We start from the raw sequence: 21593 nt of genomic DNA, 5'->3' as shown, positions 1-21593 counted from the left end.
ACAGTTATGGTTTTATAAAATACTATTACTAAAATGAGTAAAATTTAAAACTGTTATCATCATAATTTTTTCAATTATTAAAATATTTTCTATACCTTGGTACAATTACATTTTGTATGATCAATAAAAATACGCAATACATATTTGATATACCTACTAATATAATATGAAAATTGAAAATTTTCGTGCCGAAAAGTTTATCATCCAAAAAGTATAAACAACTTCCTATTAATCGTAAGTAAATTGTAATACTTTATTTTGGCAATTTTATGTTATTTTTTTTTCTATATAACGGTATTATTATGACGTACATAAATCCTACAATGCTTAAAAGTTATAATTTTATGAACATGTAAACGTTTTTAATACCAAATAATTTCTTTTAACAATATATATGATATTATGTACTGTCCTTATTGCTTAAAGTTACATAGATAGGTATTTAAACTAACAAGTTACAAGTTAGGTCGATACTTATATAGGTACCTACCTAACTTCGTTTTAGTATACAAATGTTTAAAATTTTAAATGTACATCTTACAGCTGTTACAGCAATGAGCAAAGTATTAATCTACAGTGCACTTTATATAATGCCCTGACAATGTATAGAATTTTCTTACCCTTCCCTTTCTTATTATTTAAGTGTTATTTCACATTTTAATGATCAGAGTTGTTAAGTATGTTAAGTACCTACTTTGTACTTATAGGCCATTGGGGTTTACTACCAAAAAGTACGAGGTATAAAAAGTTAATGCTAAAAACGTCCGGTACATATAATTAGGTAATATAAATTGTAACTTGTAAATGATTTACCTGACTAAATTAATGAATTTAATCTTGTAGGTAGATACCAATATAGGAAATATTAAAAATGTAAACGCTGCTTAACTTTTGACTGCATGTAATAATTAAATAGGTACTGTCTATTGCTTTTATCTTAACTATCTAGCTGGTGCAGTGTCGAGTTTTACTCGAAAGACTATAAATCCAATATTGTTAATATAGATAAATATATCTATAATTGCTGGGTAACCAGCATTTAATACAGTATCTAACCGAACAGTTGTCAATTTTGTCAATTCAGTTCAACATTTTGTTGGTTAATTAGTACTTAAGAATAAGTTGCTCTCGAAAGAATAACGTCAGAAATTGTAAAAGTCAACAAAAGAGTACCAAAATAATTGTGGGTGGTTATTCATTTACCAGGTATAATAGTTAAATAACCTATTTTATTTTGAAATATATTTTTTTTTACGATAGTTAAATAAGCTATTTTTAGATTCTGAACAAAGTGATTAATGTATTGATTTTACAATGATGTGCGTGTGTGTTTTTTTTGTTTGTGTGTACTGTTAACAGCATAAATACCTACCTAGTAAACATTTTCAGCAGTTAAAAAAAAAATCGAGTAAAACAAAAAAAAAGTGGTAGAAAACTGGAATTTTTACTTAAAACTGGTTTTCGACCAATTCGACTTTTTATATGGTTGTAACTCAAAAACTAATCACTGTAAATACTTGACATTTTTACCAAATGTTTTTATTAGTGTTATCAAAACACGTTTAAATTTTAAATTATAATTTCCGACTTTTATTGAACTATTTATAGACAACTGAAATCTTTGATTTTTCTGAGAATTTTTTTTGTAGTATCGATAAAAAAAATTTGAGTGTCCATACGAAATCGCGTAACGATAACGATTTCTCCTCAAATGACCTAAAATATTTGTTATTATTCAAAAAGTATAAGTCGTAGACAGGCGTTAATCTGAAGGGGGCTAAGGGGCTTTACCCCCCTTCGACCGTATTTTAAAGTATATAAAATGAAATTACTTTAAAAAATATTTACAACAAATTCTTTATTTATCATTTTTTGATAATAAGCCTCCCCTATTTGTGATTTCTAGATCCGCGCCTCATAGATACTTGAAAATTTCAGCAGTTATTTAGATTGGAATTTTCATTACAATTCATTTTCTTTGATCAAGAAAACAATTTTCTATCAACTTTTTTATAAAAAAAAATTCTACTATATAATTACCTATACTTAAATATAACTTAAAATTAGTTTAAATATTTTAAAAATGACACAGAGCGTAAAAAAGGTAAATGATTGGCTAAAATTCCAATTCATTAGTTTTTATTAAGTATGAATTACTAAGAAAAATTGTAGGTGTCAATAAATAATTTAAGTCTTTCTCCGTTTTTCGTTAATCTTTTTTTCAATTATTTTTAAAGTAGTGGAATTTTTTTCTTTTGATACTCTCCCAAAAAAAAGTGTGCTATAATTACTTTCAATTCGCTACTTAAAACTACCTTCAAACTTCTTGTTCAAAACTTATTGACCAATAAAAAAAATTACATCATTGTTGTAAAGTGTGATACAATACATTGTATTATTATGTACTATATAGTATATATCATATAATATAGTAACTTTAGTTTTAATCTATTTATAATGGATGAAGTTTAGTCTCTAATATTTATAACTTGTAATTTTATTTGTAATTGTATATGGGTATCAATAGTATAATGATTATTATTTGTTTTAAATACAAATAAAAATCACCATATTTTAGGCAACTACAGAAGTATAAATATATGTGTAAATAAATAACACAAAAAAATAAACATAAAGTATAAATAATTTATAATTTAATAGTGTCACATTTTTATACATTTTTAAGCTGTTTAATATAGAACTATCTTCTATGCATAAAAATATTATTAGCAACATAGATGAATCATTTATATAACATATAATATTAATTAACAGTATTCGTAGAATGATAGTTCAAAACAAAAGAACTGTTACAATAATTGCTTTCTTAAAAAAATCTATGAGGAAATTATTCAATAGTGGTAACTGGTACATTGGACTACAAATAATATAGTGCACATTTGTAAACCTTGAAAATCGTTATTTGTTTTTAAAACCAATATGTAAAATGTATAATTTGAAGCATTTTATTCCTTTGAATTATCAATCCTTAATTAAAGATTGATAGCATCATTACAATTTATAAATTAGTGTTCATTGTCTTAACACGTTCTTGACGTTCAAATTGTTCTGTGTCAATTTCAGTCTTACGCATACATTCTAAAGAGGACGATGTAATCATTGGTTGATGTTTACAAATAGGTGGCCATCCAGGAGAAGAATCTAATTCAAGTTTCACTGAGTGATATATGTGTTCATTATTAGATTCATACGATCCCAATTTTAATTTTTTTGTTAACAAATAGTCAACAATAAAATACTCAATACCCAGACATAAAATACAGTCAACTACAGCTAATGTAACCACAATTATCGGAAATTCTATCGACGGAGGAAATCTTAATTGTAATAATTCTTTAATCCAATCTGCTGGGAACAATGTTACATATGAACAAATAGCCGTCATAGTGACTAAACTAGAGAAAAAAACTGTGTTTTTGTAAATTGGTCCACGATATGGTTTGCCATATGAAAATATTAGAGCCAATATAATGTATTGAAACTGAGAAACAGAATAAACTGCATAATTTTCATAACATTTATACTCTTTTGGATGAGTATAGTCAAATGGTTTAAACCAAGAAAAATTATGTACTAAGTAAAAAGATAATACTTGTGTTGATACCATTACAAGTAAGTTTGCGACCATCGAAAATAAAGGGATAAATGATAATAGTCTCGTTAACGGAGGCTTTTTAAATAACGATCCTTGGAAAGCTTCATTTCTACCAAAAAAGAACATAAAGTTTACTACTAAACCGATATCAATAAACAAGTACTCAAAATCTGTCAAGTTACTGTCTATGTTGTATAAAATAAATGTTGAAGTAAATTCCAATAAGCTATAGAGAACCATAAATTTAAAAATTCCAAATGATGTTACAAGGGCCGCTCGTCCTTCTCGAATGATACGAGGCATACAAGAAATATTTGCTATGTGCGATGTAAATGGTGAAGCCACTGACGATTCTGCTTCTGATAATGAAACTCCGACGTGTGCTGCTCGTAATGCTCCGCAATCGTTCGCGCCATCTCCACACATGGCTAAAAATTACATTGCAATATTTTAATGACACATAATTAACTGATCGAAAGCAGTCAATAATATGTTATATCTCACCAACATGATAACCAATATATTGTAGTTCTTGTATTAGCTGTTGTTTTTGTTCTGATGTCATTCTAGCAAATATAGCTCCCTTAACTAGTATCCTAGGGAGAAGAACAGGAAATTTATCTCTTATGATAGCCCATGTTCGACCAGTCATAGCAAAACTGTAATCTCCGTTGACTCGAGCTTCTAGTTCTAAATCATTTTTATTAGAATGATAGTTCTCAAACATGGATGTAGCCCTCTGTATAAATATAAATAATATAAGACAATATTAAAAACTTAAACATTAATTTAATACTTACCATAGGTGATGTAATACCACTAGCTGTGTAATATATTTTTGGACTACATCCTTGACTTTCATCAGCTGTTACGTCAACTACTGTCTTTGATGGTAAAACTATTCCACATTCTTTAGCTACACTAACAGCCGTTAGGATGTTATCACCTAAAATATTTATTTCGAATAATTAATTAAAATAATTTTTCATAATCTTATATTATACTATACCTGTAACCATAATGATTTTCATATTAGCCCCTTGAAGTTCTTCAATAACAGGAGTAGTTTGGTCTTTTAGACGATTTTCCAAAATTACTAAGCCAGCAAAAGTTAGATCACACTCAACTTCTTCTCGTCTTAACTTAGGAATTTGTACAAAATTACAATTTTGAAGTACTTTATGAGCAAGAGCAATAACTCTATATCCTTCTTCAGTATATTCTCGTAATACAGTATTAGTCGTGCTAGGTACTATAACAATTAAAAAAGTCGTAGTCAATTTATATTCGTAGTTAATTTAAAAGAATATTAAGCTTATTTTCCTTACCAGTACTAGGAATACATAATGACTGAATCATTTCTGGTGAACCTTTTGTGTAAACAATAAAACGTGGGTCACCAATAGTTTTTGTTATCATACTCATTCGTTGCAGTGATGAAGAAAAATGAAATTGATGTATAAGACCGATTTCTATTTGATTGTCATCACTTGTAGTGGTTGGATTTCTCACAATTGAGGGTATTAAGACATCGAACTTCGAAGCATCTGAAACTTCTAGCTCTTCAAGACACCAAGCCGTTGACTCAAACATCTGAATGATATTTGTTATTTATCTAATACATATTATAATTTAATGTAACAATTATCAACTACCGGCTACTTACTTTTATGTCAAGTGGATCTCCTGAAACAGTTGAGTTAAGTAGTGTCAACGAATGACAAGTTACCATACCCAATTTTAATGAATGATTGTTAGACAAAGTTGTTACATCTCTTATAGGCGAACCTAAGTCATGATTATTTTCGACAGGTACTACCCCCCACATATCCAAGCCATCTTCTGTTAAAGTTCCTGTCTATATTTAAGCAAAAAATGTAATTTCAATTTGAAAATTTTGTTTTAATAGTTTAAAATCTTACTTTATCGAAGCATATGCAATCTATTGATCCACAAACATTTATAACTCTTGTATTCATACAAGAAAGTTGATGACTTTGAAGTCTTCGTAATGCATATAGCCTTCCAACTGTCATTGCAGCTGGAAGGGCTGGTGGAATAACTATTGTAAACAGATCCAAAGACTTAACTAGGATGTCAAACACTGTCAATCCTCTGGATGCCTATACAAAACAATAATATAAAAAATATATTTACTTATTTAAACTTAAAACTTAAGTATAATATTATCTTACTTACTTTTGACACAGCAGTATAAATTGAACCAGAAGTCGCAACAGCAGCCAAAATCCAAATAAAACGATACGTGTCCTTATCAAACCTAAAATCGGCTGGCGGAGGATATAGAATTGATCTTACCAATGATCCTTTAGCGGTCAAATAACCTGTTCTTAAGACTACTCCGTGAACCTTTCTATCAGAAAAATATCGTGCTTGAAGAACTTTTGTTCCAGAAAATAAAGTATGATTTGCGTCTTCACGTTCATTGTACAATAGATTTATATTAGGTAATGCAGTTTTGAGTACTGGTACACTTTCACCTAAAAAAAAAAAAAATCAACAATTAAAATTTTTATTAAATTCCTATTAATTTCAAAAAGTAGTTTTTTATAATATCATCAAATATTCATGATTACCTGTAAGCATACTTTCATTAACGACACAAGTTCCACAAAGTAAAGCTATATCACATGGTACTTCAAATCCTATTCTCGGTATAACGATTATGTCACCAGGTACCAAATCTGTTGTGGAAATTTCTTCATAAATAGCTTCACAATTAGGTCCTCCCATATCACGGCATACTGTCACTTTATCTTGTGTATTGACAGTTTCTAATAAAGTCCTTTGGTTCTGAAATGAATAAGATACTCTTCTTTTTATTTGATTCCGAGAATTATGAATATATATTTCTATAAAAATTTAATACATCGAGACAATTCTCCATGTATTATAAATTACGTTTAATTATTAATTACCGCACGAGTTTGTATAACCGATGATGTTATTCCAAAAACTGACATGATAACTATGGCTCCTAAATAATACACATAACCTTCTGAAAACCATACTACGAGAGAAAATGCTTGAAAAATATATAAAGGATTAAGAACTTCTAGCCATATTAATGAGAATATATTTTGAATAGGTACATTGATTTTGTTTTCTCCATAAATACATCTTCTATAATTTCATAAAATTTAGATAATATATTTATGTAGTTAAGATATATTAAACAATTTAAATAATACCTAATTAATTGTTCTTGTACAGAATAACCTTTATATGTATGCAGTTGTGCCGTTGTTAAACCTCGATCTAAACCAACAAGTTTTTGGAATTTTCCTTGAGTATCGCACCAAACGTAGCAGATCTTTTTTATTTCTATTGCTCTAATTTGACTTACATCTAATACAAAAAAAAATAACTGTTAATATACATCTTTTTTTTTTTTTTAATATCAAAGTGAAACAAGCCTTGATATGATCCATCATTTAAATGTATCCTAATGGATTTTATTTCTAATTCTACTGGATTTTCTTCAACTCCATTAGAATCCGATTTGCTTATGTTATTGACCATCAAAAGTTCTTCTTTGCTAAAATGTAAAATATATTAACGTTTTATTAATTATTTCAATTATTATGCAGCTACTAACTAGAGGAGACTAGGTACAATTATAACATGTTCTAAATTTAAACTAATTACTTAGGTGTTCTCGGGATTTTTGATTATGGTCTGTGAGTACTCCCCGTATGAAAATGTATTAAAAAAAGAGTCAATATAATATCAATACACTTTGATATAAATAATGTGAAAGATGATAACGAGTCAAAATATGTTTTGAATATATTTATTTATTTTATTATTATTACTAATTATCAGTTAAACAGAAAACTCTGTATTGCTTTAAAAAAGGCGATACATAAATGGGCGATTCGTCCCCCTCCATGCCCCTCCCCCGTGAGGTTCAAATAAATTCAAATAAATTCAAATACCTACAAATATTATAAAATAAGTAGCTAAAATATTTTGAAAATTATATTATGTACTCGTACTATAAAATACAATTATAACTTTTTGTGAAAATTAAAATTCTATACGACTAGGTATTCATTTTTAAATAATAACAAAAATATAAAATATTTTTAAGGTAATTTTTTGGTATGATTATCTTATTTTTTATAAATTGTATTCTAACCAACATATTAATTAGTTATTTTCAAAATAATATTGATAAAATAATTATAATTATCCCAAAACTTTTCCACGTTTTATAAAGTTTATTATACACCTAATCTATATTGGGACAACTCATATATACAGATATATTTCATTTGAAATTGTTTTTATTGATTGTATTTTATTACAATTATGCCTAGTCCTTTTCACTACAATAAATACCAATGTATAGTTATCAAATTAAAAAAAAACTAACTTGATTTTTTTTATTGACACATTTTTTACTGGTCTTACAAAATATGATTTATACATTCCTTCATAACTTTCCTAAAAAATAAAATGTTATTTTAATTAATATACATGTTTTTCAATATAGGTTGGTATTTAATGAAAACTTACAACTATAAGAACGCGTTCTGCTTTATTAAGTGGACATCTTTTGTACATAGCGTACAAAACCCAATGAGGCCACCAATGAAATAATAAACGTAAAAATCCCAAAGTCAAAAATATAAGAATCCATATAATAACAGCCATTGGTCCACTTCGTTTGTATCCATAAATCTCCTAGAATTTATAAAAATTGCATGTACCTATAATATTAGAAATTAGTTACAATGTTATTTATATTTTAATATCATTTTGATATTTGAATTTTAAATACTAAAATTGTATAATATACCTTGCTTGGACTATATTAATTGATACCTATTTAGTTTATGAATTATATAGTAAATTATTACTTCCTATATACTTAGTAAATTATTATTTTTTACAATTCATTCATTTATTCAAAAACATTACATAAATTATTCTAAAATTAAAAAAAAATAAATTGTAATTAGTAAATTTCTATTTTTGACTAACCATTTCATCGTCTTCCCCAGCGTTGAGCAATGAATTATCACTAATAATTGGTTCTTTCTTTGAATTAGTATTGAAGCCATTGTGTTTAAAAACTGCCCCTGTATCTACTTCGCATAAAAAGTAATTCATTAATTTTCTTTTACTACTTCCTCTTTTAATAATTAAATGTAGCTCTTAATACTTTACCTGTAGGGCAGTTTTCATTTGATGCCATAGTCAGGAAATTTTAAAATTCCTAACGATCGTAATAGTCTGCGATTGTTAACCGACGAACGTACAGGCATTCACAAGCCGTTCAGAAACCGCCTGAATTTGGCCTACTTGTAAGACCGCTATAATTTAAAATTTGTTTGTAAATATATAAATGTCAACAGTATAATTAGTAAATACCATATAATATAAATTAATGTTTAACTAGACAAAAATATGTAACAAAACTTCCATAAACTCACAATTCATAATATCTATAGGTATAGAAACTACATAATAAATTAATAATTATAATTATTACATAGGTATGTAAAAAAGTCGTTTACTGTATTAGACATTTTTGCACCAAAAAGGTTTTAAATAATATGTTAATATTTTGAAATTTTAAAAATATTTTGTAGTTTTATGTTCTTACAATTTTGATATGAACCTATCTATTGGCTAAAGAGGATTTTTTAATTATCTTACCTAATATAAAATACTTTTTTTTATACCTATCTAACAGTCTATACTCTATACAATTACATAAATTAATAATATTTTATAGATGAGTATTAATATAAAATACGGTGTCTAAATCAATATTATTTCATAATAATATACTCATACAACATTAAATACATTTCAAAATTTTTATTTTTAGAAGATATTTACTAATAATAGTACTTGTCATAATGCTTTGTAGAAAATATATGTTTATAATTATTATAACTTGGGCATTATATTACATGAGAGATATCAGAATAATTACTAAATACAATCACAGTATTGTTAAAATTATAATTAAAATATAAACAATACAAATTAAAAATATTAAAATAATATAATAATTATATAGTATGATCGTTTACTTTTTTGAATAAAAAATTCAATAATTTACTTGATATTTGTATGCACCCATGTATTATATATACAATAGATTAATTGTAGTACCTACTGACTGTAGGTACTCGATAGTTTTAATGAACATTAACAACTGATTATGCATGCACATAAACGAGAGTTTTATATAGATCAATATAATATTCTATAATAATAATTTAAGTTATTTTATAATTTTGCCGTTGAATCAAGTGCATATCAACTTATAGAATTAATTCCATTATCTTTTACCTACTTAATTCAAAATTCTAATTCTGTTCACGTGTTAATTGTTACATTTTAACTAAATAAATATACGTTCAAACTAATCATACAAATTAAACGATCCAGGCACAATAATATAATGTGCACTGTAAGAAAGTAAGTCTACTTAAAAAGTACGAAATTCAATGGATCATATATTATAAAGTGGGTATGTACCTATTAATACCCCATTAATACACAATATTTTTGTATTTTTATATTGTAATTTAAAATTTGTTTTGCATTTATGTTAAAATAATTTGTAATTAATAACTATATGTATTTGTTATAGTTGAACAATTTTTAAGTTGAACAAAAGTCAATATTTTTTAGTTATTTAATTCGAGTAGGTATGTAAATAAAATAAAAATACATCAATTGTTTATATTGTTATAATATGTTTTTTACAATTAATGACAGAATATACCTAAATAGTTTAAAAGCAGTTATAATTAAAAACACTTAATGGTGTCACGATACTACGATTATTGATCAGCATTCCTTAATAATCCGTGCAAACAAAATTATAATAAGCTGATAAATAATAGTAACCTAATTATCTAAATAAATTGAATTATTACCTCAGTACCTTACAAATTATGATTTATATATATATATATATAATTTAATATTTTAAAAGAATATTTTATACCTAAAAATCGATTTTTGAACAAAAATTTATTATTAATATACTCGTTTGAAATTTGATTTTCATGTATCGAAATACCTACATAAAAAAAAAATGTGTTTCGTATATAATTATAAATGCTATGTTATCATTCAAAAGAATTAAACAGATTTAAAACAAATAATAATGATAATAAATTGGAAAAACATGTATAATACACATAAATATGTTACTTTGTAAGTGCACATTAAATAATAAATATAATTAATAAGTTGCCCTATTAACAAAGAATTATAAAAAAACGGGAACAATAATTATTATTTTGTAAAATAAAACTAATACAACAGAAAGGTATACTATTATCTTTATAATGTATTGTGTATAATATATATTGTACCATAAACTACCATCATGTACATATAAATTATATTTTTTTAAATATAACTAAAAAATAGTAAGCTATTTTAATTTTAAGAAAAATAAATAATTTTAGTAATTGCAATAAAAATATAATTATATGCCATAGAACTCAAAATGTTTACTCACGCTTAAGGTAGGAATAGGAAATATCCTAACTATGTGTTCGGATACTTCACTTTATATTCGACACTAGGCGGATACTGAACGCGACGTTCCGAGGGTCAATAGTTTGATATCTTGGTTTGTGTTTCAGTTCAATAAAATTTGCATGCTATTGTACATCTATACTAGGCTTATGCGTAGATGCTCAATGAGTAGTAATTAAAGCTATTAACGATCTTCAGTGGTTGTTTTCTCATCAAGTCAGTCAAATCAAGGGCAAATTTGAAGAGTTTATTTTGACTTACCTTATAAAGAATAATTTTATACCACAATATTTTTGATATATAAAAATATTATGACCGTTGTGCTAAAAAATGTACTTATTGTTTTTAAATATTTCTAATAAATTAATTTAGCACAATATTGCGCAATTGCACAAAAATAGGGCGTTTCATTTATTTCGTTATACATAAATTAATTTTATAAGGTAATTATTTATTATATGATTTTTAAGAAAAATTGTTTATGTAGCTTTAGTTATTTTAAAGCAATAAAATCTATTTTTTAACAATATTTATTTCTATAATAGTGACTGATTAGGCTTTATACTACAACAAGTATTTCAAATAACGAATTTAAGTATTATTATACGGCTTATTATCTGTTAATATTATAGTTCTATATTCTTATAATAATTATATATGTAAAAATTTAATACAATTCATTAATATTTTAAGTATTATATAAATATAATATGTACATATTTGAATAGTTGAAAGCCGTTTATAGTTGTTGTATTTATACAAAAGGATTTATGTAGTGACAAACCGGAATGAGTATAAAATCCATCATACATTACATTTGAATAGGTAATAAATTATTATTATTATTATCAGTATAACATTAAACGTAATACCAATAATAAAAGTAATCTAAAGCGTGTTTACAAAGATTATGTACAAGAAGTTAGAAGATAGTTATTTAACGGGATTACAAATGATAACTTGTAACAAGCATGGAAATTAATTTAATGTTTATTATTATTATTGTTAAATATCTAGTCTCGAATCATGTTACCACGGGCTAAGGGGTTGTAGCTTCCACCCTCGAACCTTTAAAAATTATCTGTTTATTTAAATACATATCTATATCATATTAATTATATGCCTTAAATCTTTATTTGAATTATTTCTAAATAAAAATATTTCCGTATTTCATACTTCATAATATAAACTATAGAGTATACATCCACACCAGGTTATTATATTCCAACGGAAAGTTTAGTGGTTTAACATTTTTAAATCTTAGAATTTCAACTATTATTTATCTAACTTCAAATATTTATTAATTAAACTGATTCGTTCAATATTTGATGTTAAATACACCAAGATTTAAAAAAAAGTACTCTTTATGATATAGATACGAAGTGTTTATAAAAAATAGAAGGTATAATATGATAATATTCATTATGAATTATATAAAATATTAAATTACATAACTATACATAATATATTGGTAAAAATAAGAAATTCTATCCATTAAAATATATATTATTAAAATATCGTTATTACTAAAAAAATTAATCTTTATAACATAATCACTTTTATAATATTATAATTACCTATTAAGTACTTATTAGTCACCTATTGGCTGTTTATTTATTTATTGTATTTATATAAAAAATTTCTGAATATATTATATATTCATCATATACCTACATATATGTACATATTACATTTAATCGTACTTAAAATTTATTTGACTAATAATAAAAAATTTAAATACAATTTTCGATAGGAAACTTCACTATCAACTAAAAAATACATTGGTTAGTAAAAATATATTTCTAAGTAAGTCTATCATTTATAATACCATGCTATATAGTATATAGTTTATTACAATGTAGCAATAATGCTAATATGCTAAATGCCTATATAAGTAAAACTCAAAAAACAATAGCAATACGATGCTGATTAAAATATTTACTATTGTTATCATCTCATAGTGACTAACATAAATAATAATAAACCATATTAAATTACTTACGTTATTAAATTTTCTATAAAAGTAACTATGCAATACATATTCGAGATTATAAGGCTTATTATAATATAAATATACAATGTACCTATATAGGTAGGTAAAATCTATTCTCACAAATAATGGCATAAATACAACTTTTGAACGTTTAAAACATTTGTAAAACAACTGGCGAGAAGTTTTTAAATTTTTTAAGCACTTAAAAAAATTGTAATTAATCATTAAAACAAAAAAAAAAATTTAAATATATTACTAAAAGTTTGTGTATTCATCATAATTTATGGTTTTCTACTAGGTACAAAATTGATCTTAAACAATAATTATTCTACTATAATATTGACAATCTGAACGAAAAATATGAAAATAACATAAAACAATATTTAGAATCAAGATAAATTATATTACTGACATCAAACCTTCATGATAACTATAATGTAACTATAAATAAAATAATATTATTATTACAATAAGTTTTTTATTTATGTCAAAATAATAATTGTACACCACGTAATCATAACAATTGAAAAGTTATTTTTTACCATTCAGCAAATTTTTATATGCAAATTATACACCAGCTGTTTACTGTGTCTGCCGTTCAGTATTTGAGTGAAAATTAAAAAAAAATTACGTGTCCTCAATATTTTTCACATTCACATTTGCGGTAACAAATTAATTTTTAGTAACGTTCATAATTAATATAAATTTACTTCGTGTATAGTTTTTCATCGTGTAATGTATTTGTCATTTAGGCAAAAGTTAAACTGGCAGTTATTAATTATCATCAATTAACCATGGTCATGACCCTTATAAAACAAGATGGTAAATACTAAATTCTGCATCTAAATTGCAATTAAACAATTGGTGAAAATATATTTAAATTATGTTTATAATCCAAGATGTCTCACGGTTGTCAATAGTATCATGTAAATTGAGATAAAAACAAACATTATTTTCGCTCGTCCCATTTGACGTTTATCAGACAGAACAGCTATAGATTTTAAAAGTAAGTACTTAAATGTTTTTATAAAATACTACACACTACATATTACACTCGTACCCGCAGTTAAGACTTAAATTATGCTGGGACCTCAGATGATTGCCCCCTAGTCTCTATACCTTTGACAGCCCTTAAAAAGCATCCTCGTTTAACATTTGAGAACTCTCGAAGTTGAGGTAAATATATTGGCTTTATTAGTACCTATATAACGAAAATATTTAAAAAAAGAATATTTTTATTCTATTAATTGTGGTAAAAGATATAGGTATAAATGATTATTTGGTAAACGGTCACTTTGTACTGTCTATTGTTTAAAATACAGAACGCGGTCACTTAGTACGGTCTGGTAAAAAGGTACATTGCAGAACGCGGACACTTTGTACGGTCGAGCAAAAAGGTACTTTGCAGAACGCGGACACTTTGTACTATTATATACATAAAGTATATTATATAAATATAAGTTTTTTACCTACGTAGTAACTAGTAATTATGTAAAGTGTTAATTAATTAAAATAAAAAAATAAAAACATATTGTTATAAAATAATGGTATAATAATAATAAGAATCTAAATAATCAATTAATAATCAATAATATCATTCTATCATCAAACTACATGTAAAGTTGTACAATATAAATATCAAAAATGTCAATAGTAGTATAATAAAAAAACATCTGAAAAAATAGTTAAAAACTACATATAAAAATGTGTACAATAGAAATATCAAACATTTCAAAGAGTACTATAGTATAAAAAAACATACTGAAATAGTTAAAAACTACATGTTAAGTATACGGAATTTAAAAATTCAATATTTGTCAATTCTTTTCTTTGATGATGTTTACATAATTAAATAGTTTATTATTATTGTTAGCTGTACAAGATTTTTGTCTTTTTTGAAGTCTATATAGCCTATATATTTGAAGAAATATATATAATGATAAAATATTATCAATGTATACCCATGATTCCTCAGATAATATTACCAAATAATATTTTTAAACATTTCTAATATTTTATATTGTCATTTGACATTCAATTTAATATAGATTATAATATTTCATATTATAATGTAAAAATCATTACATATAAATACTATTTTTATATTATACTACTCTTTGACATTTTTGATATTTATATTGTACACATCTTTACATGTAGTTTGATATAGAATGATATTATTGATTATTAGATTATTATTATTATATTATTATTATACCATATTTTATAACATATTATTTTTATTTTTTCTATTTTAATTAATTAACACTTTACATAATTACTAGGTATTTACTAACGTAGGTAAAAAACTTATATTTATATAATATACTTTATGTATATAATAGTACAAAGTGTCCGCGTTCTGCAAAGTACCTTTTTGCCCGACCGTACAAAGTGTCCGCGTTCTGCAATGTACCTTTTTACCAGACCGTACTAAGTGACCGCGTTTCGCACTTTTAATGCCTGACCGTACAAAGTGACCTAGAATCGATTATTTTTATTATTTTTTTTTTTTTTTCTAGTAGGTAGTAATATTACTAACAGTAGTTGTAATAGTAGTAGTAGTAGTAGTAGTAGTAGTAGTAGTAGTAGTAGTAGTAGTAGTAGTATAGTAGTAGTAGTAGTAGTAGTAGCCAATAGGAAGTAAGCATAGGCAGTCCTCCCCCCGAGCTTGGCCATAAGATAATAAAAAATATTAAAAAAGTAGTAGTATTAGGTAGTAGTAGCAATAGTAGTAGTAGTAGTAGACATTAGTAGTAGTAGTAATTATTGTAGTAGTAGAATTAGTTACTACTAGTGGAAAAATAAAATATATATAATTATGTTAAATTATTATGTTTATACGGTGTCTTAATTTATAATATTTCAAAATAGATATTGAATTATTTGTATAAATAACATTAATATACCATTGAATATATATACTATATAATTAGTACTAGTATAAATGATATACGTAATCATACAGAAGTACCACGAAAATATAAACACTCAAAATTTCTCAGAATTAAAAATCCCCCCCATGATTTTTGTCACTATTGCATGCAACGACAAAACGACAAACTCTGAAAGTCTGAAGACATACAGAATTTTTTGATTTTTAAAATGTCAACGTATACATCTACACAGAGCGTAATATTTTCGAATTATTACAATTAATAAAAGTCAAAATCACATACCTACAAATTATATGATGCCGGTACTATTTAGTCGTCATTGCCAGATCGATAACGTAATAAATATTGCGTTCAATTCCTGTGTTTGCCGATCAACGATAGTGACGGTGTCCACTCAATATTATTATTTAAGTAAGAGTTTCTAAATACAAGTAGAGAGAATAAGAATATAACCAGTTACATGAAATCTCCTACTACTCGTACGAACTGTAGATAATATTATGATGTTAAAATGTGCGGGTAAGGTAGGCAACTTGAGAGTTGAGTCAGCTGCTTGTCAATAGTACCGCGAATAGATAATCAAATTCACTCACGTGCGTTGCGTTTGCCAAATTAATAAACTATAATATATTTTATAGACATTTCACTTTAAACCTGCGTGCGGTTGTAATGCACATAACGTCGCGATACTGCTGCAGATTTCCCATAAAACGCGATCGAATCATTTTTACCGGATAATAATATTATTGATCAATTTATTAGTATTCCGTTTGTTTGGAGATTTGTCATAACATTTTTTTATCTCCGATTATAGTTAAATTCTTTTATAATATATTTCTATGAAATCGTTACTATATTGTGTTCGTTGAAAGTGCGTATACAATTTAATCATGTACTATATTATTATAAGGCATACATTATTTTCTCGTATAACCGTTTGATAATAAATTATTTTAATCAGAATATTAGTCAGATTTCACAACTCAAAAAAAAAATATATATATATATTTTAATCATTTTCAGTGGAATCTAATCTGAGTGGCGACACTGCACTGGCAGCTAATGTAATAATTAGCTGTATTATTTATACGTCGATTGTTTTTATCGTATCGCTCGTGATAAAAATATCGTTAAGGACGTGCCAAGATAGACTGACGTTCGTAAGTCACGCAGATGACGCAAAATATCACCTGACATCGTTGTCCATGGAAATCGTTGAAATCACCGAACAATACTGTTACACGATGAATATCGGAATAAGTACAAAAAAAAAAAAATAATAATAATATTTTTAGCTTTATGAAATAACATTTAATAATTATAATAGTCATAATCATAGTTGTGGCTAAGACATGTGTAATGTGTATCTCTATCTATAGCGAGTTAAATATGCATTTTTATTTTACAACTGAATACGATTAAAATCTAACGTAAAATATCTTTTCGGCAGCTTTGTACATACAACTGATAAAAAGTACCGGGACAGACATCAATAGGGAATATCTAATCTATAAATATTGTGATATAGTTTTAAATTAAAATTAGATAATATAAAGACGTTTACGAGAGAATATTTTTTTCAAAACCGTCTAGTTAATCATTTTGATGAACATGAACGTAGTTCCTGTGTCACTATATAGACTACTACATGTAGAGCTGTCGATCTGATTTTTGGGTCCCAGACTCCTCTATTTCTATACTGATCTGACCTCATGTGATTTTTCTTTTTCTAAAACTTAAATCTACGCTTAAAAGACAAAAGTTAGAGGAATTATAAGCGAGTACTACAAAATTACATCAGAACATAAAGATTTAACTTAGCAACAATTGAGTTTCGAATGAATGAAAAATAGATTGCTGAGAAAATTGCATTTCGTTGCTGAACGAGAGTATTTCAAAGGAGATATTTTAAAATGATATGTAATTATTTTATTTATTAAAAATTACTCCGGTACTTTTTTAACTTATGTCATTTAGATACAGAGACATGCTAAGAATAACGAGTATATTAATATATATTAAACCGGTAAAAAATTAAATTATCTAAAAATATGAAATAAGATAGGTACTATAAAAAAAAAATACAGGAATTAGTATCTATATAGTATGGCATAAACGTTAAACACATTATTGTTTGATTAAAATTAAAACTGTTTAAATATGTAGGTATATAATTATAGTATATTGTATATAATTACCTTATTTTGTGATATCCTTACGATCTTCGAATTTTATCACAGATATTTGTACACACGATATCTATTCTGCACAAACAGAAACGATCTCGGAAATAATATTTCTAGAGTTTTATTTAAAACACCTATATAACTAAACGGTCTTGAGTCTCGATACTTTCTGAATAATAAAATAGTAGACGTGATAATTTTGGTTCGCTAAAATACTATCCCCCGTTCACTACTCAATGTAACCCGGAATAAGTAATAACTATACATCTAGCTTATCAAATAAACCTCGTATATGGTGATACACTGATACATGTATCAATTACATTAGGTATACGATTAAAAAAAATCCACTATATGTATAAGAAATAAGTATGATTTTAGACACCAAGCGCTTGTTCATAATAATTATTCATAATTAAATGTTAAGTAGTTATATTATTATACACCTTATTTAAATTGTAATTATAAAACATTTGCTTACCTTATTTCAGTTTTCCATGTTCGGTCATTGGCCATTGCTTAAAAAACTTATATGTATAATAATACAGTGTTGAGCTGTTTGCTACTAAAAATATTAATTTCAGCTTTCAGCTAACTCTGTGTCCAAATAATGATGTTAGTAGGGCAGTTTGGGTTAGGTTAGATTTGATGTTGCATTTTACCAATAGATATCTTATTAATACTACATTCACGACTATATAATATAATGCTTTATCAATTTTAAAGATACAGCTCCCGTTAAAGGGTACAATCATATTTTTAACAGTTATTTATTTATTTTGTATATGCTATGAAATGGTTTTAATAAGTTTTAATATTTTTAATAACACGTATTATACATAAAATACAATGACTTAAGTATTAAAACAAATAACATACTATCAACTTTATTACTGAAAAATAAATGTTTCAAATATTTGTCTTAAAGTTACTAAAAAGTCAATATTTTTTCACTTAATTTTCCAGTACTGAAGTTGTATATACTATCGGGAAAGATGGTCGTGGTAATATTGTTAAAACTGATTTGTAATTATTTGATAAAATTAACGACAAATTCGTGTTCGTATTACGTATTTCGTACAAATTTAGTGTTCGTAGTTTATCACATCAGTCCGTTGGCATGGTCTGTGGTAACTAAATTGCGCAACTACATTATTCGACCTAAACGGCATCGTAGGTATATTATATATAATCTGCATAAATGTTATTTGAAAAAAATACCAACTCATTCAATAACTGATATTAAACAGACGAGAAAATACGACGAGTCCTCCGGATGATGGCCATATTATTACCAACAATTACAAAAAGACGTTGCGACATATTGTTAAACAAGACCTGTATCAAGGTTTAAACGTCTTAAGAAGTGTAGTGGCATTAATCGCATCTAGTTACATTAGCAACAGGTGACGTGTTATTAATTTAACTAATTAGTTATTATTATCGTTTATCTACATATAGTATAACTATTTAAGCATCTTACTAAATAACACTTTATAGCTATATGATTGTTTTATTATATCTGGCGATAACCTTAGGTGATCGTCAGAAAGATGTATTTTCAATTATTATTTTGTTGTCATATTATTGCTAAACACTTTTTAAAGAGCCTAAAAAAGTAATAATGTATTAATGTGATGATTTGATTTTTTGATACGACTAATTTACCTTGATATTTCATATCATATTATAATTTATAATACATTACAAACTATATTTATAACACTGCACATACCTACGTTAATTACCTTCCTAGTTCCTAATAATTAATGTTATGCATACATTATAGTCATTGTAGACAACCAGGTCAGTGATACTAAATGACGCTTCTAGCACTCAGCCATATAACATAATATTATAATATAAAATTGTAAAAAAAGTGTGTAAATGAATTATTTTGGCGTCACATTTTAGGAGCATTTTAGCGCTGTGGTCCGTAAACGTACTGAACACCAAGAGAACGTTCTTAAAGACCCGATGCACAAGAAATTTAAAAGTGAATATTCCGTGCAGATTTTATATATTATATTATATGTACGTATAGTCCAACGAAAATATCACTATAAAAACATATTGTTTTTTTCGTGTTTTCCATCATAAGCGTGTGGGTACGTTGAACGCGGCAATCGGAGAAGCTATCATCACTTTCATGTACTTGGCCATGCAGTTGGGTTTGCGGAAGGTGTGCAAGTGCTTTCATGTGTCTAAAAATCTATTGACTTCATTCACACTGATGTACATAAATATGACCGGTAAAAGTACTACTGTACTGCAAGCTTATTATTACATTATTTATTATAGTGTTGTTATTTATATCCGAATTGTACTACACGCCCTCGCGGGTATTTATGGAAGCGGGAAATCGTGAAAAATAATATATAAGCTTTAACCTTAGGTACCTAACAACCGAAAACGAGGTGCTATCTTAGAATGATTGAAAAGGTGAAACACACCTCACCACCAACGTTTTGACGAAATAAATTTCGATTATATTGATATAATATTTATCATTCGTTGCCTATCACTTACATATTTACATATCACGAAATGTATACTTTATTATCGTAATATATTTGATAAAATGTTTTACGCATACAAAGTACAGTATAACTCGCAGTAGCGTGGAGAACTTGAAATTTTTCAGAAGCTAATACGTAAAGTCTAATATTCCACCAAAAATCTAATAAAAGCTAATACATATTGTCATATTTTTTACTACCTATCGTATAGATAGTAAAATATATAAATATACTAAATTATGATCCACACACTCAAAATACACACCCTAATATTAGGTAGAATGTAAATCAATAATTTCTAAACTCTGATTAGGCGTAAGCTATCATATGCCCATACTGCACATTATGAAGTTTAATGACGGATACATTATAATATATAATTGACATTTATTGATTAAAATAGCATTCAAATATACCGGCGTGTTGATGAATCCAACTTACGCGACGGCCTTGGCATACGGTTGTCCCGGACAAATAAATAAAGACCATTTTATCGTTTTTTGGATCGGTCCGATCGTTGGTGCTCTAATCTTCAAAGACGTCATCAACATAGCACAAATTATGTCTAATATTATGTTGTGCCGTCACTGTTAAAGTGGTATATAAATATATATATATATATGTATATTGATATAATATATGTTTTATTGCTAGGTATATACCTACCAATTATCAAATAATATCAGTGTCACTATACCACAAACTTTATCCTTACTCCTTAGTACAATGAATTATGAGCAACGAGATATCGATTATACCTTAGGTATATTACCTACTGGCAACTCGTGTATTATACATACAATAAAACCACGTTTGTTGCTAAGACGGAAATTACACGTTTGT

The 21593-nt window shown here is 26.3% G+C and overlaps 2 protein-coding genes across 15 annotated transcripts; one reads left to right on the top strand and one right to left on the bottom strand.

The window, feature by feature from the left end:
- The first annotated feature begins 113 nt into the window (after positions 1-113).
- On the top strand, positions 114-21533 carry LOC114132311 (uncharacterized). 5 transcript variants are annotated; one of them, XM_050204061.1, is made up of 9 exons: positions 14046-14154; positions 14215-14324; positions 17069-17305; positions 19198-19408; positions 19482-19637; positions 20146-20227; positions 20333-20483; positions 21154-21348; positions 21405-21533. In XM_050204061.1, exons 3-8 carry the CDS (start codon positions 17251-17253, stop codon positions 21342-21344), a joined length of 846 nt encoding a protein of 281 aa, XP_050060018.1. In that variant the 5' UTR covers positions 14046-14154; positions 14215-14324; positions 17069-17250; the 3' UTR covers positions 21345-21348; positions 21405-21533. The 5 variants fall into 5 exon arrangements, with proteins under 5 accessions (XP_050060020.1, XP_050060018.1, XP_050060016.1 ...); XM_050204063.1 differs by lacking the exons at positions 14046-14154; positions 14215-14324 and adding an exon at positions 114-234; XM_050204059.1 differs by lacking the exon at positions 14215-14324 and having other exon boundaries at positions 14054-14154.
- Positions 2627-18418, bottom strand: LOC114132309 (polyamine-transporting ATPase 13A3-like). 10 transcript variants are annotated; one of them, XM_027997722.2, is made up of 17 exons: positions 18244-18418; positions 8813-8958; positions 8627-8733; positions 8159-8326; positions 8016-8086; positions 7054-7175; positions 6829-6985; positions 6556-6760; positions 6214-6430; positions 5816-6117; positions 5539-5739; positions 5283-5474; positions 4945-5209; positions 4626-4868; positions 4417-4562; positions 4121-4355; positions 2627-4044 (listed from the first exon to the last, which is right to left on the bottom strand). In XM_027997722.2, the coding sequence occupies exons 2-17, from the start codon at positions 8838-8840 to the stop codon at positions 3020-3022; spliced, it is 3684 nt and encodes a 1227-aa protein (XP_027853523.2). In that variant the 5' UTR covers positions 8841-8958; positions 18244-18418; the 3' UTR covers positions 2627-3019. The 10 variants fall into 10 exon arrangements, with proteins under 10 accessions (XP_027853523.2, XP_027853521.2, XP_027853517.2 ...); XM_027997720.2 differs by lacking the exon at positions 18244-18418 and adding an exon at positions 16332-16477; XM_027997716.2 differs by lacking the exon at positions 18244-18418 and adding an exon at positions 16328-16471.
- Positions 21534-21593: the final 60 nt, after the last annotated feature.

Source organism: Aphis gossypii, chromosome 3, assembly GCF_020184175.1.
Source record: "Aphis gossypii isolate Hap1 chromosome 3, ASM2018417v2, whole genome shotgun sequence".
NCBI classification, from domain to species: domain Eukaryota; kingdom Metazoa; phylum Arthropoda; class Insecta; order Hemiptera; family Aphididae; genus Aphis; species Aphis gossypii.
This window is presented reverse-complemented; position numbering and strand designations above follow the sequence as displayed.

Bases quoted from the DNA above. Each gene is read 5' to 3' on its own strand.
- LOC114132311 (XM_050204059.1), top strand. The intron at 19,638-20,145 runs GTGACGTGTTAT...GTCACATTTTAG, and splicing joins TCTAGTTACATTAGCAACAG to GAGCATTTTAGCGCTGTGGT. The intron at 20,484-21,153 runs GTAAAAGTACTA...TGATTAAAATAG, and splicing joins GATGTACATAAATATGACCG to CATTCAAATATACCGGCGTG.
- LOC114132309 (XM_027997722.2), bottom strand. From the start codon at position 8,840: ATGGCATCAAATGAAAACTGCCCTACAG. The intron at 6,118-6,213 runs GTAATCATGAAT...TTTTTTTTTTAG, and splicing joins TAATGAAAGTATGCTTACAG to GTGAAAGTGTACCAGTACTC. The intron at 5,740-5,815 runs GTAAGTAAGATA...TGTTTTGTATAG, and splicing joins TTTATACTGCTGTGTCAAAA to GCATCCAGAGGATTGACAGT.